This window comes from Balaenoptera acutorostrata, chromosome 5 (assembly GCF_949987535.1).
Source record: "Balaenoptera acutorostrata chromosome 5, mBalAcu1.1, whole genome shotgun sequence".
NCBI lineage: Eukaryota > Metazoa > Chordata > Mammalia > Artiodactyla > Balaenopteridae > Balaenoptera > Balaenoptera acutorostrata.
In genome coordinates, this window is record NC_080068.1 from 35733352 (window position 1) to 35752358 (window position 19007).

Here is a 19007-nt window from a genome sequence, read left to right on the forward strand (position 1 = left end):
CCTGATAATGCTCTTTAGCACAGACAAGACAGAACAGATAAGTAGGGAGGGCAAGGTGAGCCGGAGACCAGCTTGCAAATGTAAACATGCACCTTCTCTAGATTGAGCCCTGCTCTGGGCTCTCTTCTGAGGCTTGCTGTTTGCCCATCAGCATTCTGCCTAGTAACCCGGCTTAGATGATGACTAGCACTTATGTGGAAGCAGTTTAGCCTTTTAGGTGTAAAGCTGTTAAACATGGTCCGAGTATGATTTTTAACTTGTTTCAGACTGTATTCATGAGCCATGTGTCTTTTATGTTATTACCTTCACATAATTCGATTTAGTTTTGTTTTATACATGTTTCTTTGATTTGATATATCATTTGCCATTGAGTTAGAGGGACTTTTAGTAAAGCAATCCGAGGACAGGGGGTCATTGATCACTTTACCGTCCTCTCAGTTTGAGAAGTTTTAACCCTCAGCCCTTGGCATTATTTACTAAGTGAATTGTGTTTTCCATACATCTAAATAGTACATCTGATCTAACTTGTAGAAAATCCTAACTGGGAAGGGAGCCTTTCTCTGGATTGGTCTACCTGGGATGTGGATTCCGAACTTGCAAATACACTGTATGAAAGATGGAAGAAGTTAAAAAATGGTGACGTCTGCAAGTATGTTTTCACCTCTCTTTGTTCAGCACTGGGGAGACACTGTGACATAATACTTTATTGAAATTTCAACACTGAATTTTTAATATCTAGCCTTTTATTTTGTCAAATTTCAAACCTCAAGATTTGAAAAGTATAGTATGGTAAATATTCAAATATTCCCAATCTAGACTCACTAGTTGTTTACATTTTACCACTTTTGCTTTTTTCTCTCTCTCTACGTCTGTATCTGTGCACATACACACATTTTCTTTCTGCTGAGTCATTTGAAAGTAAGCTGTAGACATCATGATACTTCAACCCTCAGTACTATATTAGGAAAGACTTTCTTTTCGAAGGATAACATTCTCCTACATATAACTACACTGCCATTACATACCCAACAAACTTAACACTGATGCAATTATATGAGCTGATATACAGTCCAGATTCACATTTCCCTAGTTGACCCCAAAATATCCATTATAGCTGTCTTTTTCTTTTTCCTTTTTTTTTTTAAACATCTTTATTGGAGTATAATTGCTTTACAGTGTTGTGTTAGTTTCTGCCATATAACAAAATGAATCAGCTAAATGTATACGTATATCCCCATATCCCCTCCCTCTTGCATCTCCCTCCCACCCCTCTAAGTGGTCACAAAGCACCAAGCTGATCTCCCTGTGCTATGCGGCTGCTTCCTACTAGATATCTGTTTTACCTTTGGTGATATGTATATGGCAATGCCACTCTCTCACTTCGTCCCAGCTTACTCTTCTCCCTCCCCGTGTCCTCAAATCCATTCTCTTTGTCTGTGTCTTTATTTCTGTCCTACCCCTAGGTTCTTCAGAATCTTTTTTTTTTTTTTTTTAGATTCCATATATATGTGTTAGCATATGGTATTTGTTTTTCTCTTTCTGACTTAACTTCACTCTGTATGACAGACTCTAGGTCCATCCACCTCACTACAAATAACTCAATTTCATTTCTTTTTATGGCTGAGTCATATTCCATTGTATATATGCGCCACATCTTCTTTATCCATTCATCTGTCAATGGATACTCAGGTTGCTTCCATGTCCTGGCTATTGTAAATAGTGCTGCAATGAACATTGGGGTGCATGTGTCTTTTTGAATTACGGTTTTCTCAGGGTATATGCCCAGTAGTGGGATTGCTGGGTCATAGGGTAGTTCTATTTTTAGTTTTTGAAGGAACCTTCATACTCTTCTCCATAGTGGCTGTATCAATTTACATTCCCACCAACAGTGCAGGAGGGTTCCCTTTTCTCCACACCCTCTCCAGCATTTATTGTTTCTAGATTTTTTGATGATGGCCATTCTGACTGGTGTGAGGTGATACCTCATTGTAGTTTTGATTTGCATTTCTCTAATGATTAGTGATGTTGAGCATCCTTTCATGTGTTTGTTGGCAATCTGTATATCTTCTTTGGAGAAATGTCTATTTAGGTGTTCTGCCCATTTTTGGATTGGGTTGTTTGTTTTTTTGGTATTGAGCTGCATGAGCTCCTTGTATATTTTAGAGATTAATCCTTTGTCAGTTGCTTCGTTTGCAAATATTTTCTCCCATTCTGAGGGTTGTCTTTTCGTCTTGTTTATGGTTTCCTTTGCTGTGCAAAAGCTTTTAAGTTTCATTAGGTCCCATTTGTTTATTTTTGTTTTTATTTCCATTTCTCTAGGAGGTGGGTCAAAAAGGATCTTGCTGTGATTTATGTCATAGAGTGTTCTGCCTATGTTTTCCTCTAAGGGTTTTATACTGTCTGGCCTTACATTTAGGTCTTTAATCCATTTTGAGTTTATTTTTGTGTATGGTGTTAGGGAGTGTTCTAATTTCATTCTTTTACATGTTTTCCCAACACCACTTACTGAAGAGGCTGTCTTTCCTCCATTGTATATTCTTGCCTCCTTTATCAAAGATAAGGTGACCATATGCGTGTGGGTTTATCTCTGGGCTTTCTATCCTGTTCCATTGGTCTATAATTCTATTTCTGTGCCAGTTCTATACTGTCTTAATTACTGTAGCTTTGTAATATAGTCTGAAGTCAGGGAGCCTGATTCCTCCACCTCCGTTTTTCTTGCTCAAGATTGCTTTGGCTCTTTGGGGTCTTTTGGGTTTCCATATGAACTGTGAATTTTTTTGTTCTAGTTCTGTGAAAAATGCCATTGGTAGTTTGATAAGGATTGCACTGAATCTGTAGATTGCTTTGGGTAGTATAGTCATTTTCACAGTGTTGATTCTTCCAGTCCAGGAACATGGTATATCTCTCCATCTGTTTGTATCATCTTTAATTTCTTTCATCAGTGTCTTATAGTTTTCTGCATACAGGTCTTTTGTCTCCTTAGGTAGGTTTATTCCTAGGTATTTTATTCTTTTTGTTGCAGAGGTAAATGGGAGTGTTTCCTTAATTTCTTTTTCAGATTTTTCATCATTGCTCTGTAGGAATGCAAGAAATTTCTGTGCATTAATTTTGTATCCTGCTACTTTACCATATTCATTGAGTAGCTCTAGTAGTTTTCTGGTAGCATCTTCAGGATTCTGTAGTATAGTATCATGTCATCTGTAGACAGTGACAGTTTTACTTCTTTTCAGATTTGGATTCCTTTTATTTCTTTTTTTTCTCTGATTGCTGTGGCTAAAACTTCCAAGACTATGTTGAATAATAGCGGTGAGAGTAGACAACCTTGTCTTGTTCCTGATCTTAGAGGAAATGGTTTCAGTTTTTCACCACTGAGAACAATGTTGGCTGTGGGTTTGTCAACTATGACCTTCATTATGTTGAAGTAGGTTCCCTCTATGCCTACTTTCTGTAGAGTTTTTATCATAAATGGGTGTTGCATTTTGTCAAAAGCTTTTTCTGCATCTATTGAGATTATCATATAGTTTTTATCCTTCAGTTTCTTAATTTGGTGTATCTCATTGATTGATTTGCGTATATTGAAGAATCCTTGCATTCCTGGCATAAACCCCACTTGATCATGGTGTATGATCCTTTTCATGTGGTGTTGGATTCTGTTTGCTAGTATTTTGTTGAGGATTTTTGCATCTGTGTTCATCAGTGATATTGGCCTGTAGTTTTCTTTTTTCGTTACATCTTTGTCTGGTTTTGGTATCAGGGTGATGGTGGCCTCGTAGAATGAGTTTGGGGTGTTCCTCCCTCTGCTATGTTTTGGAAGAGTTTGAGAGGATAGGTGTTATTAGCTCTTCTCTAAATGTTTGCTAGAATTTGCCTGTGAAGCCGTCTGGTCTTGGGCTTTTGTTTGTTGGAAGATGTTTAATCACAGTTTCAATTTCAGTGACTGTGATTCATCTGTTTATATTTTCTATTTCTTCCTGGTTCAGTCTCAGAAGGTTGTGCTTTTCTAAGAATTTGTCCATTTCTTCCAGGTTGCCCATTTTATTGGCATATAGTTGCTTGTAGTAATTTCTCATGATCCTTTGTATTTCTGCAGAATCAGTTGTTCCTTCTCCTCTTTCATTTCTAGTTCTGTTGAATTGAATCTTTTCCCTTTTTTTCTTGATGAGTCTGGCTAATAATGGTTTATCAATTTTGTTTATCCTCTCAAAGAACCAGCTTTTAGTTTTATTGATCTTTGCTATCATTTCCTTCATTTCTTTTTCATTTATTTTTGATCTGATTGTTATGATTTCTTTCCTTCTGCTAACTTTGGGTTTTTTTGGTTCTTTCTCTAATTGCTTTAGGTGTAAGTTTAGGTTGTTTGAGATTTTTCTTATTTCTTGAGGTAGGATTGTATTGCTATAAACTTCCCTCTTAGAACTGCTTTTGCTGCATCTCACAGGTTTTGGGTCATTGTGTTTTTTTTTTTTTTTTTTTTAAAAAGAAAAAAACATTTTTATCTGAAGAAAGCATTGCTAAAAAATTTGGTGCATCTTCTTTTCGCCTCAAAAACAGTTTCAATGTTTTGTTATTTATGATAGAAAGATCCACATGAACTTCAGCAAGCAGAAGAGAAGGCTGTCAACCACTCGAGTTGCCCAATGCCAGGAGTTTTTTTTTTTTTTTCCACACACACACACACACACACACTGTATTTTATTTTTACAAGAGATAAATAGACTGACACCAAGCATTGTACATGGATGACCACAACAAAAGCAACAATAATTGCAATTACTAAACATGAAACACACTCATACTATGTCATAATATTGACATTCAGTCCAGTAATCCTCCACTGACACAGCTCCTTTACTTTGCAGTGAAAATTGATTTGTATATTCTTTGCCTCTGAGTCCTTGTGGGATTTTTTTTTTTTAATTCAGACAGAAAGTCACAAAAATTATACTCATCCTCATCAGTTCACTCAGTCCCATGTAATTAATTTTTTTTTTCATCTTGATCTTTTGTTAGCACTTTTATGAGTTCATCAGTTTTTCATTAGAGTTCTGAAAATGCTTATTCATTCAGTTCAGCAGTACAGTCAGTTACCAGAAACCTGTACTTGTCAGAGTCTTTTCCATGAATTTCTTGAAGATGAAACCCTTTTATAGGAACATATTTGCAAAATCATCAGAGTACACCCAGAACTGTCTGTAAATGACAAAAGACTTAAAAATGACCATGGTTAAAGAGTTGATGAAAGTTCATAATAATGCAGTTGACAAGAAAATTAGTTATTTCTGAGATATACATTTTAAAGTAATAACTAGGATTATTACTTATAACATTATACCAGAACATATAAGATTTTTAGAAGTTTCCTGTAATGTCTGAAACATTTATATTAACATATTTCCATACATATTTCCATACAAATACAAATATAAGATTTTTAGAAATTTCATGTACTGTCTGAAACATTTATATTAACATATTTCCATACATATTTCCATACAAATACAAATATAAGATTTTTAGAAATTTCATGTGATGTCTGAAACATTTATATTAACATATTTCCATACAAATAACCCAATGAAAGTTTAGTATTAGTTGTTTTGTTTGTTTTTTTATACTGCAGGTTCTTATTAGGCATCAGTTTTATACACATCAGTGTATACATGTCAATCCCAATCGCCCAATTCAGCACACCACCATCCCCACCTCACCGCAGTTTTCCCCCCTTGGTGTCCATATGTCCATTCTCTACATCTGTGTCTCAACTTCTGCCCTGCAAACTGGCTCATCTGTACCATTTTTCTAGGTTCCACATACATGCATTAATATACGATATTTGTTTTTCTCTTTCTGACTTACTTCACTCTGTATGACAGTCTCTAGATCCATCCACGTCTCAACAAATGACTCAATTTCGTTCCTTTTTATGGCTGAGTAATATTCCATTGTATATATGTACCACAACTTCTTTATCCATTCGTCTGTTGATGGGCATTTAGGTTGCTTCCATGACCTGGCTATTGTAAATAGTGCTGCAATGAACATTCGGGTGCATGTGTCTTTTTGAATTACAGTTTTCTCTGGGTATATGCCCAGTAGTGGGATTGCTGGGTCATATGGTAATTCTTTTTTTTTTTTTTTTTTTTTCCACACACACACACTGTATTTTATTTTTACAAGAGATAGATAGACTGACACCAAGCATTGTACATGGATGACCACAACAAAAGCAACAATGATTGCAATTACCAAACATGAAACACACTTATACTATGTCATAACATTGACATTCAGTCCAGTAATCCTCCACTGTAACAGCTCCTTTACTTTGCAGTGAAAATTGATTTGTATATTCTTTTCCTCTGAGTCCTTGTGGGATTTTTTTTTTTTTTTAATTCAGACAGAAAGTCACAAAAATTATACTCATCCTCATCAGTTCACTCAGTCCCATGTAATTAATTTCTTTTTTTTCATCTTGATCTTTTGTTAGCACTTTTATGAGTTCATCAGTTTTTCATTAGAGTTCTGAAAATGCTTATTCATTCAGTTCAGCAGTACAGTCAGTTACCAGAAACCTGTACTTGTCAGAGTCTTTTCCATGAATTTCTTGAAGATGAAACTCTTTTATAGGAACATATTTGCAAAATCATCAGAGTACACCCAGAACTGTCTGTAAATGACAAAAGACTTAAAAATGACCATGGTTAAAGATTTGATGAAAGTTCATAATAATGCAGTTGACAAGAAAATTAGTTATTTCTGAGATATACATTTTAAAGTAATAACTAGGATTATTACTTATAACATTATACCAGAACATATAAGATTTTTAGACGTTTCCTGTAATGTCTGAAACATTTGTATTAATATATTTCCATACATATTTCCATACAAATACAAATATAAGATTTTTAGAAATTTCATGTAATGTCTGAAACATTTATATTAACATATTTCCATACATATTTCCATATAAATACAAATATAAGATTTTTAGAAATTTCATGTAATGTCTGAAACATTTATATTAACATATTTCCATACATATTTCCATACAAATACAAATATAAGATTTTTAGAAATTTCATGTACTGTCTGAAACATTTATATTAACATATTTCCATACATATTTCCATACAAATACAAATATAAGATTTTTAGAAATTTCATGTAATGTCTGAAACATTTATATTAACATATTTCCATACAAATAACCCAATGAAAGTTTAGTATTAGTTGTTTTGTTTGTTTTTTTATACTGCAGGTTCTTATTAGGCATCAGTTTTATACACATCAGTGTATACATGTCAATCCCAATCGCCCAATTCAGCACATCACCATCCCCACCTCATCGCAGTTTTCCCCCCTTGGTGTCCATATGTCCATTCTCTACATCTGTGTCTCAACTTCTGCCCTGCAAACTGGCTCATCTGTACCATTTTTCTACGTTCCACATACATGCATTAACATACGATATTTGTTTTTCTCTTTCTGACTTACTTCACTCTGTATGACAGTCTCTAGATCCATCCACTTCTCAACAAATGACTCAATTTCGTTCCTTTTTATGGCTGAATAATATTCCATTGTATATATGTACCACAACTTCTTTATCCATTCGTCTGTTGATGGGCATTTAGGTTGCTTCCATGACCTGGCTATTGTAAATAGTGCTGCAATGAACATTCGGGTGCACGTGTCTTTTTGAATTACGGTTTTCTCTGGGTATATGCCCAGTAGTGGGATTGCTGGGTCATATGGTAATTCTATTTTTAGTTTTTTAAGGAACCTCCATATTGTTCTCCATAGTGGCTGTATCAATTTACATTCCCACCAACAGTGCAAGAGGGTTCCCTTTTCTCCACACCCTCTCCAGCATTTGTTGTTTGTAGATTTTCTGATGATGCCCATTCTAACAGGAGTGAGGTGATACCTCATTGTAGTTTTGATTTGCATTTCTCTAATAATTAGTGATGTTGAGCATCTTTTCATGTGCTTAGTGGCCGTCTGTATGTCTTCTTTGGAGAAATGTCTATTTAGGTCTTCTGCCCATTTTTGGATTGGGGTGTTTGTTTCTTTGATATTGAGCTGAATGAGCTGTTTATATATTTTGGAGATTAATCCTTTGTCCGTTGATTCATTTGCAAATATTTTCTCCCATTCTGAGGGTTGTCTTTTCGTCTTGTTTATGGTTTCCTTTGCTGTGCAAAAGCTTTGAAGTTTCATTAGGTCCCACTTGTTTATTTTTGTTTTTATTTCCATTACTCTAGGAGGTGGATCGAAAAAGATCTTGCTGTGATTTATGTCAAAGAGTGTTCTTCCTATGTTTTCCTCTAAGAGTTTTATAGTGTCCAGTCTTACATTTAGGTCTCTAATCCATTTTGAGTTTATTTTTGTGTATGGTGTTAGGGAGTATTCTAATTTCATTCTTTTACATGTAGCTGTCCAGTTTTCCCAGCACCACTTATTGAAGAGACTGTCTTTTCTCCATTGTATATCTTTGCCTCCTTTGTCATAGATTAGTTGACCATAGGTGCGTGGGTTAATCTCTGGGCTTTCTATCTTGTTCCATTGATCTATGTTTCTGTTTTTGTGCCAGTACCATATTGTCTTGATTACTGTAGCTTTGTAGTATAGTCTGAAGTCAGGGAGTCTGATTCCTCCAGCTCCATTTTTTTGCCTCAAGACTGCTCTGGCTATTCGGGGTCTTTTGTGTCTCCATACAAATTTTAAGATGATTTGTTCTAGCTCCGTAAAAAATGCCATTGGTAATTTGATAGGGATTGCATTGAATCTGTAGATTGCTTTGGGTAGTATACTCATTTTCACAATGTTGATTCTTCCAATCCAAGAACATGGTATATCTCTCCATCTGTTGGTATCATCTTTAATTTCTTTCATCAGTGTCTTATAGTTTTCTGCATACAGGTCTTTTGTCTGCCTAGGTAGGTTTATTCCTAGGTATTTTATTCTTTTTGTTGCAATGGTAAATGGGAGTGTTTCCATAATTTCTCTTTCAGATTTTTCATCATTAGTGTATAGGAATGCAAGAGATTTCTGTGCATTAATTTTGTAACCTGCAACTTTACCATATTCATTAATTAGCTCTAGCAGTTTTCTGGTGGCAGTTTTAGGATTCTCTATGTATAGTATCATGTCATCTGCAAACAGTGACAGTTTTACTTCTTCTTTTCCAATTTGTATTCCTTTTATTTCTTTTTCTTCTCTGATTGCTGTGGCTAGGACTTCCAAAACTATGTTGAATAATAGTGGTGAGAGTGGACATCCTTGTCTCGTTCCTGATCTTAGAGGAAATGCTTTCAGTTTTTCACCATTGAGAATGATGTTTGCTGTGGGTTTGTCATATATGGCCTTTATTATGTTGAGGTAGGTTCCCTCTATGCCCACTTTCTGGAGAGTTTTTATCATAAATGGGTGTTGAATTTTGTCAAAAGCTTTTTCTGCATCTATTGAGATGATCATATGGTTTTTCTTTTTCAATTTGTTAATATGGTGTATCACATTGATTGATTTGCATATATTGAAGAATCCTTGCATCCTTGGGATAAATCCCACTTGATCGTGGTGTATGATCCTTTTAATGTGTTGTTGGATTCTGTTTGCTAGTATTTTGTTGAGGATTTTTGCATCTATATTCATCAGTGATATTGGTCTGTAATTTTCTTTTTTTGTAGTGTCTTTGTCTGGTTTTGGTATCAGGGTGATGGTGGCCTCATAGAATGAGTTTGGGAGTGTTCCTTCCTCTGCACTTTTTTGGAAGAGTTTGAGAAGGATGGGTGTTAGCTCTTCTCTAAATGTTTGATAGAATTCACCTGTGAAGCCATCTGGTCCTGGGCTTTTGTTTGTTGGAAGATTTTTAATCACAGTTTCAATTTCATTACTTGTGATTGGTCTGTTCATATTTTCTGTTTCTTCCTGATTCAGTCTTGGAAGGTTATACCTTTCTAAGAATTTGTCCATTTCTTCCAGGTTGTCCATTTTATTGGCATAAAGTTGCTTGTAGTAGTCTCTTAGGATGTTTTGTATTTCTGCGGTGTCTGTTGTAACTTCTCCTTTTTCATTTCTGATTTTATTGATTTGAGTCCTCTCCCTCTTTTTCTTGATGAGTCTGGCTTATGGCTTATCAATTTTGTTTATCTTCTCAAAGAACCAACTTTTAGTTTTATTGATCTTTGCTATTGTTTTCTTTGTTTCTATTTCATTTATTTCTGCTCTGATCTTTATGATTTCTTTCCTTCTGCTAACTTTGGGTTTTGTTTGTTCTTCTTTCTCTAGTTTCTTTAGGTGTAAGGTTAGATTGTTTACTTGAGATTTTTCTTGTTTCTTTTTTTTTTTTTTTTTTTTAAAGGATTTTCTTATTTATTTATTTATTTATTTATTTATTTATTTTTGGCTGTGTTGGGTCTTCGGTTCGTGCGAGGGCTTTCTCCAGTTGCGGCAAGCGGGGGCCACCCTTCATCGCGGTGTGGGGACCGCTCTTCATCGCGGTGCACGGGCCTTTCTCTATCGCGGCCCCTCCCGTCGTGGGGCACAGGCTCCAGACGCGCAGGCTCAGCAATTGTGGCTCACGGGCCCAGCTGCTCCGCGGCATGTGGGATCTTCCCAGACCCGGGCTCGAACCCGTGTCCCCTGCATTAGCAGGCAGATTCTCAACCACTGCGCCACCAGGGAAGCCCTTTTCTTGTTTCTTGAGGTAGGCTTGTATAGCTATAAACTTCCCTCTTAGAACCGCTTTTGCTGCATCCCATAGGTTTTGGGTCGTCGTGTTTTCATTGTCATTTGTCTCTAGGTATTTTTTTATTTCCTCTTTGATTTCTTCAGTGATCTCTTGGTTATTTAGTAACGTATTGTTTAGCCTCCATGTGTTTGTCTTTTTTACGTTTTTTTCCCTGTAATTCATTTCTAATCTCATAGCGTTGTGGTCAGAAAAGATGCTTGATATGATTTCAATTTTCTTAAATTTACTGAGGCTTGATTTGTGACCCAAGATGTGATCTATCCTGGAGAATGTTCCGTGCGCACTTGAGAAGAACGTGTAATCTGCCGTTTTTGGATGGAATGTCCTATATATATCAATTAAATCTATCTGGTCTATTGTGTCATTTAAAGCTTCTGTTTCCTTATTTATTTTCATTTTGGATGATCTGTCCATTGGTGTAAGTGAGGTGTTAAAGTCCCCCACTATTATTGTGTTACTGTCGATTTCCTCTTTTATAGCTGTTAGCAGTTGCCTTATGTATTGAGGTGCTCCTATGTTGGGTGCATATATATTTATAATTGTTATATCTTCTTCTTGGATTGATCCCTGGATCATTATGTAGTGTCCTTCCTTGTCTCTTGTAACATTCTTTATTTTCAAGTCTATTTTATCTGATATGAGTATAGCTACTCCAGCTTTCTTTTGATTTCCATTTGCATGGAATATCTTTTTCCATCCCCTCACTTTCAGTCTGTATGTGTCCCTAGGTCTGAAGTGGGTCTCTTGTAGACAGCATATATATGGGTCTTGTTTTTGTATCCATTCAGCAAGCCTGTGTCTTTTGGTTGGAGCATTTAATCCATTCACGTTTAAGGTAATTATCGATATGTACGTTCCTATGACCATTTTCTTAATTGTTTTGGGTTTGTTTTTGTAGGTCCTTTTCTTCTCTTGTGTTTCCCACTTAGAGAAGTTCCTTTAGCATTTGTTGTAGCTGGTTTGGTGGTGCTGAATTCTCTTAGCTTTTGCTTGTCTGTAAAGCTTTTGATTTCTCCATCAAATCTGAATGAGATCCTTGCTGGGTAGAGTAATCTTGGTTGTAGGTTCTTCCCTTTCATCACTTTAAGTATATCATGCCACTCCCTTCTGGCTTGCAAAGTTTCTGCTGAGAGATCAGCTGTTAACCTTATGGGAGTTCCCTTGTATGTTATTTGTCGTTTTTCCCTTGCTGCTTTCAGTAATTTTTCTTTGTCTTTAATTTTTGCCACTTTGATTACTATGTGTCTCGGCGTGTTTCTCCTTGGGTTTATTCTGTATGGGACTCTCTGCGCTTCCTGGACTTGGGTGGCTATTTCCTTTCCCATGTTAGGGAAGTTTTCGACTATAATCTCTTCAAATATTTTCTCTGGTCCTTTCTCTCTCTCTTCTCCTTCTGGGACCCCTATAATGCGAATGTTGTTGCGTTTAATGTTGTCCCAGAGGTCTCTTAGGCTGTCTTCATTTCTTTTCATTCTTTTTTCTTTAGTCTGTTCCGCAGCAGTGAATTCCACCATTCTGTCTTTCAGGTCACTTATCCGTTCTTCTGCCTCAGTTATTCTGCTATTGATTCCTTCTAGTGTAGTTTTCATTTCAGTTATTGTATTGGTCATCTCTGTTTGTTTGTTCTTTAATTCTTCTAGGTCTTTGTTAATCATTTCTTGCATCTTCTCAATCTTTGCCTCCATTCTTATTCCGAGGTCCTGGATCATCTTCACTATCATTATTCTGAATTCTTTTTCTGGAAGGTTGCCTATCTCCACTTCATTTAGTTGTTTTTCTGGGGTTTTTTCTTGTTCCTTCATCTGGTACATAGCCCTCTGCCTTTTCATCTTCTCTGTCTTTCTGTAACTGTGGTTTTTGGTCCACAGGCTGCAGGATTGTAGTTTTTCTTGCTTCTGTTGTCAGCCCTCTGGTGGTTGAGGCTATCTAAGAGGCTTGATGGGAGGCTCTGGTGGTGGGTAGAGCTGACTGTTGCTGTGGCGGTCAGAGCTCAGTAAAACCTTAATCCACTTGACTGTTGATGGGTGGGGCTGGGTTCCCTCCCTGTTGCTGTGGCGGGTCAGAGCTCAGTAAAACCTTAATCCACTTGACTGTTGATGGGTGGGGCTGGGTTCCCTCCCTGTTGGTTGTTTTGCCTGAGGCAACCCAACACTGGAGCCTACCCGTGCTCTTTGGTGGGGTTAATGGCAGACTCTGGGAGGGCTCACGCCAAGGAGAACTTCCCAGGACCTCTGCTGCCAGTGTCCTTATCCCCACGGTGAAACAGAGCCACCACTCGCCTCTGCAGGAGACCCCCCAACACCAGCAGGTACGTCTGGTTCAGTCTCCCCCAGGGTCACTGCTCCTTCCCCTGGGTCCCGATGCACACATTACTTTGTGTGTGCCCTCCAAGAGTGGGGTCTCTGTTTCCCCCAGTCCTGTCACAGTCCTGCAGTCAATTCCCACTAGACTTCAAAGTCTGATTCTCTAGGAATTCCTCCTCCCGTTGCCAGACCCCCAGGTTGGGAAGCCTGACATGGGGCTCAGAACCTTCACTCCAGTGGGTGGACTTCTGTGGTATAAGTGTTCGCCAGTCTGTGAGTCACCCACCCAGCAGTTATGGGATTTGATTTTACTCTGATTGCGCCCCTCCTACCGTCTCACTGTGGCTTCTCCTCTGTCCTTGGACCTGGGGTATCCTCTTTGGTGAAGTCCAGGGTCTTCCTGTCAATGATTGTCCAGCAGTCAGTTGTGATTCTGGTGCTCTCGCAAGAGGGAGTGAGAGCACGTCCTTCTACTCCGCCATCTTGGTTAAACGGGTCATTGTGTTTTCATTGTCATTTGTTTCTAGGTATTTTTCTATTTCTGTTTGATTTCTTCAGTGATCTCTTGGTTATTTATTAGTGTATTGTTTAGCCTCCATGTGTTTGTATTTTTTACAGTTTTTTTCCTGTAATTGATATCTAGTTTCATAGTGTTGTGATCAGAAAAGATACTTGATACACTTTAAATTTTCTTAAATTTCCCAAGGCTTGATTTTTGACCCAAGATATAATCTATCCTGGAGAATGTTCCATGAGCACTTGAGAAGAAAGTGTAGTCTATTTTTTTTGGGGTGGAATGTCCTATAAATATCAATTAAGTCCATCTTGTTTAATGTATCATTTAAAGCTTGTGTTTCCTTATTTATTTTCATTGTGGATGATCTGTCCATTGGTGAAAGTGGAGTGTTCAAGTCCCCTACTATGATTGTATTACTGTTGATTTCCACTTTTATGGCTGTTTGCATTTGCCCTATGTATTGAGGTGCTCCTATGTTGGGTGCATAAATATTTACAATTGTTATATCTTTTTCTTGGATTGATCCCTTGATCACTATGTAGTGTCCTTCTTTGTCTCTTGTAACAGTCTTTATTTTAAAGTCTATTTTGTCTGATATGAGAATTGCTACTCCAGCTTTCTTTTGCTTTCCATTTGCATGGAATATCTTTTTCCATCCCCTCACTTTCAGTCTGTATGTGTCCCTAGGTCTGAAGTGGGTCTCTTGTAGACAGCATATATATGGGTCTTGTTTTTGTATCCATTCAGCCAGTCTGTGTCTTTTGGTGGGAGGATTTAATCCATTTATGTTTAAGGTAGTTATCAATATGTATGTTCCTATGACCATTTTCTTAATTGTTTGTTATTGTAGGTTCTTTCCTTTTCTTGTGTTTCCTGCCTAGAGAAGTTCCTTTAGCATTTGTTGTAAAGTTGGTTTGGTGGTGCTGAATTCTCTTAGCTTTTGCTTGTCTGTAAAGGTTTTAATTTCTCCGTCCAATCTGAATGAGATCCTTGCTGGGTAGAGTAATCTTGGTTGTAGGTTTTTTTCCTTTCATCACTTTAGGTATGTCCTGACACTCCCTTCTGGCTTGCAGAATTTCTGCTGAAAGATCCACTGTTAACCTTATGGGGATTCCCTTGTATGTTATTTGTTGCTTTTCCCTTGCTGCTTTTAATATTTTTTCTTTGTATTTAATTTTTGATAGTTTGATTAATGTGTGTCTTGGCGTGTTTCTCCTTGGATTTATCCTGTATCGGACTCTCTGCGCTTCCTGGCCTTGATTGACTATTTCCTTCCCCGTGTTAGGGAAGTTTTCAACTGTAATCTCTTCAAATATTTTCTTAGACCCTTTCTTTTTCTTTTTTTCTTCTGGGATTCCTGTAATTCGAATGTTGGTGCGTTTAATGTTGTCCCAGAGGTCTCTGAGACTGTCCTCAATTCTTTTCATTCTTTTTTCTTTATTCTGCTCTGCAGTAGTTATTTCCACTCTTTTATCTTCCAGGTCACTTATCCATTCTTCTGCCTCAATTATTCTGCTGTCGATTCCTTCTAGAGAATTTTTAATTTCATTTTTTGTGTTGTTCATCATTGTTTGCTCTTTAGTTCTTCTATGTCCTTGTTAAATGTTTCTTGTATTTTCTCCATTCTATTTCCAAGATTTTGGATCATCTTCACTATCATTTCTCTGAATTCTTTTTCAGGTAGACTGCCTATTTCCTCTTCAATTGTTTGGTCTGGTGGGTTTTTACCTTGCTCCTTCATCTGCTGCATATTTCTCTGTCTTCTCATTTTGGTTAACTTACTGTGTTTGGGGTCTCCTTTTTCCAGGCTGCAGGTTTGTAGTTCCCATTGTTTTTGGTGTCTGCCCCCAGTGAGTGAGGTTGGTTCAGTGGGTTGTGTAGACTTCCTGGTGGAGGCGACTGGTGCCTGTGTTCTGGTGGATGAGGCTAGATTTTGTCTTTCTGGTGGGCAGGGCCACGTCTGGTGTTGTGTTTTTGGGTGTCTGTGTACTTAGTATGATTTTAGGCAGCCTCTCTGCTAATGGGTGGGGTTGTGTTCCTGTCTTACTAGTTGTTTGGCATGGGGCATCCAGCACTGGAGCTTGCTGGCCATTAGGTGGAGCTGGGTCTTAGCGTTGAGACGGAGATCTCTGGGAGAGCTCTCGCCAATTGATATTACGTGGGTCCAGGAGGTCTCTGTTGGTCCAGTGTCCTGAACTTGGCTCTCCCACCTCAGAGGCTCAAGCCTGACACCAGGCCGGAGCACCAAGACCCTGTCAGCCACATGGCTCAGAAGAAAAGGGAGAAAAAAGAAAGAAAAGAATAAATATATAATTAAAAAAAAATTATTGCAATAAAAAATAAAAAATAATAATAATAAAAAGAAAAGTAGAGAGTAACAAAACCAATAAACAAATCCACCAGTGTTAATAAGTGCTAAAAACTATAGTAAGATAAGCATAAAAATCAGAAGCAAATCAGTCGCAGACTGCCAACCCCAAGTCTACAGTTGCTCCCAAAGTCCACTGCCTCAACTTTGGGATGATTTGTTGTCTATTCAGGTATTCCACAGATGCAGGGTACATCAAGTTGATTGGAGGGATTTAATCCGCTGCTCCTGAGGCCGCTGGGAGAAATTTCCCTTTCTCTTCTTTGTTCGCACAGCTCCTGGAGTTCAGCTTTGGTTTTGGCCCCGCCTCTGCTTGTAGGTCGTCCTCAGGCATCTGTTATTAGCCGAGACAGGATGGGGATAAAGCAGCGGCTGATTAGGGGGCTCTTGCTCATTCAGGCCGGGGGGAAGGGAGGGGTATAGTAGTTATAATTGGAACACGGGACGAGACTGCGGCGGTAGAGGCTGACGTGACGTTGCAACAGCCTGAGGCGTACTGTGTGTTCTCCTGGGGAACTTGTCCCTGGATTATGGGACCCTGGCAGTGGCATGCTGCACAGGCTCCTGGCGGGGTGTGGATAGTCACCTGCACTTGCACACAGGATTTTTTGTGGCAGCAGCAGCAGTGTTAGCGGTTCATGCCCATCTCTGGGGTCCGAGCTGATAGCTGTGGCTCGTGCCCTTCTCTGGAGCTCGTTTAGGCGGTTACCTGAATCTCCTCTCCTCACACACCCTGAAACAATGGTCTCTTGCCTCTGAGGCAGGTCCAGACTTTTTCCTGGACTCCCTCCTGGCTTCCTGTGGTGCACTAGCCCCCTTCAGGCTGTGTTCACGCAGCCAACCCCAGTCCTCTCCCTGGGATCTGACCGCCAAAGCCCAAGCCTCAGCTCCCAGCCCCCATCTGCCCCGGCAGGTGAGCAGACAAGCCTCTCAGGCTGGTGAGTGCTGGTTGGTACCGATCCTCTGTGTGGGAATCTCTCCACTTTGCCCTCTGCACCCCTGTTGCTGCACTCTCCTCCATGGCTCTGAAGCTTCCCCCTTGCCCACACCCCGTCTCCGCCAGTGAAGGGGTGTGGAAACTTTTCCTCTTTCACAACTACCTCCCAGAGCTGTGGGTCCCATCCCTATCCTTTTCTCTCTGTTTTTTCTTTTTTCTTTTGCCCTACCCAGGTACGTGGGGATCTTTTTGCCTTTTGGGAAGTCTGCGGTCTTCTGCCAGTGTTCAGTAGGTGTTCTGTAGGAGTTGTTCCACGTGTAGATGTAGTTTTGATGTATTTGTGGGGAGGAAGGTAATCTCCACATCCTCCTCCTCCGCCATCTTGAAGGTCCCTCCTCTCTTTTTCCTTTTTTAAAATTCAGGGTCCAGTCAAGGACCATGCATTGCATTTGGTTGTCATGTTTCCTTAATTTTTTTCAGACTAGTGTCCCCACCTTTTTTCGTCTTTCATAGTGTCAGTGTTTTAAAGCGTCCTAGTCAGTTGTCTTATAGAACATTCAACACTTTGGATTTTGGGGGGTTGCTTCTTCAAGTTTACATTCCTGTTAAGCATTTCGGGGAAGAGTACTAATTACTTGGTCGGTCTTATGTCCTTATCATCTCATCACCTGAGGGAGGGACATAAATGTCAATTTGTCCCATTATTGACATTGCTCAGTTGAATCATTTGACTCTCTCCATTGTAGATAGTTTTCCTTTTGCAATTAATACGTAATATGTGCTATGATAATTCGAGACCATGTACATTTCCTGTTCCCTAAGAATGTTTCACCCCATGATTTTGGCATCCATTGATAATCCTTGCCTGGGATCAGTTGTTGAATTGATGGCTGCAAAAATGGTGATGTTTCTAATTATTTTGTTCATTGTACACTCTTTTTGAGCATCACTATGGATTCTTTGGTCCTTACCACCATTATTATTTTTGATGCTGACTTGTCCCAGATTTGCCTGATGGGAGCCCTGTGTGCCCATCATTCTTTGAGCACTTCCTTGCTTTCTAGTAAAACAGGATCTTCCAGGATCATCTTGTAGTTTGTGTCACCCAGACCCCAAATAAGTCATTTTTTCCCAAGATCCCCTTGTTCCTTTTAGTGGAAGTGATTTCCTTTTTTTCTGTCAAAATTATTTTTCATAATTTCTTTGTTTCCAAATTACGCAGGAGGAACGTTTTAGGAATGACTCGGTTTGCCCACTCGAAGAAATCCAAGGAGTCAGAACCCTTTGCTCTCTTCCTGCCTCGTTTGATCCCGGAGACTGGCCTCGTGTTAAACTTCAGTGCCACCGCCCTGAGGAACAGCGTGGTGAGGGTCCTGCGTCTTTTCATCTCTTCATTTCACCCCAGCTCTTGGGTTTTTATGTTATCAGAGTATCACCACCTTGAGATACTGTTTCAGAACCAAAATTAGTTGAAATTAAGTGACACACATATGCCATTCAGCACTTTTAGGAGGGAGGCGTCAGAAGAACAAAGTAAGGAGTAAAACTCGTTAACAGACTGAAAATGCTTAAAACAAACACGTTTTATGAAGTCTGTATCCAGTTCAGAATCTATCAGCTAAGAAAGTATTCAACTGCAACAACAGAGAAGATCCTGACTAACACGGGCTTCAGTAGGAGTGAGTGAGTTTGAAGTTCATAGGGGAGAGGAATTGACTGGGTGATGGTTTGTAGTTAGATGCAGGTGATGCACTTTTGCAGGGGCGTTTCAGGAGTGGTTCTGCCTTTCCTGGGGTCTGACTCTCCTCTCTGTACATCTAGGTGAAGTACTTTGTGGTGAAGAACCCTTCCTCATCGCCAGTCTCCCTGCAGCTCCTGCCTGTTTCCTTGTACCCGAAGCCCGAGGCTGCCGCGCGCCTGCTGCACAAATGGTAATGCCCAGCTGGTGAAGATCTCTCACGGGGTGTTGGGAGGTCCTGTTAAGACCCGGAATTATTTAATGTCCTTTGCGTTTTCCCTGGGACCTGTGTGTGGATGTGCATGGGATCAGCCCATGACCACAGCCCCCATCTCCTCAGTGCAGACCCCTGATGGCAATTCCCAGTTCTGGGTACTGTGTGGGTGTT

At 39.1% G+C, this 19007-nt stretch overlaps 1 protein-coding gene across 10 annotated transcripts in view; it reads left to right on the forward strand.

Annotated features, from left to right (window-relative positions):
- Positions 1 to 19007, forward strand: part of TMEM131L (transmembrane 131 like) — a 169256-nt gene that overhangs the window by 108898 nt on the left and 41351 nt on the right. For all 10 annotated transcript variants that reach the window (XM_057546826.1, XM_057546829.1, XM_057546830.1 and 7 more), the window contains 3 exons: positions 532 to 649; positions 18104 to 18245; positions 18703 to 18812. In XM_057546826.1, coding sequence (XP_057402809.1) covers positions 532 to 649; positions 18104 to 18245; positions 18703 to 18812 — 370 coding nt within the window. The remainder of the gene's footprint in view (positions 1 to 531; positions 650 to 18103; positions 18246 to 18702; positions 18813 to 19007) is intronic.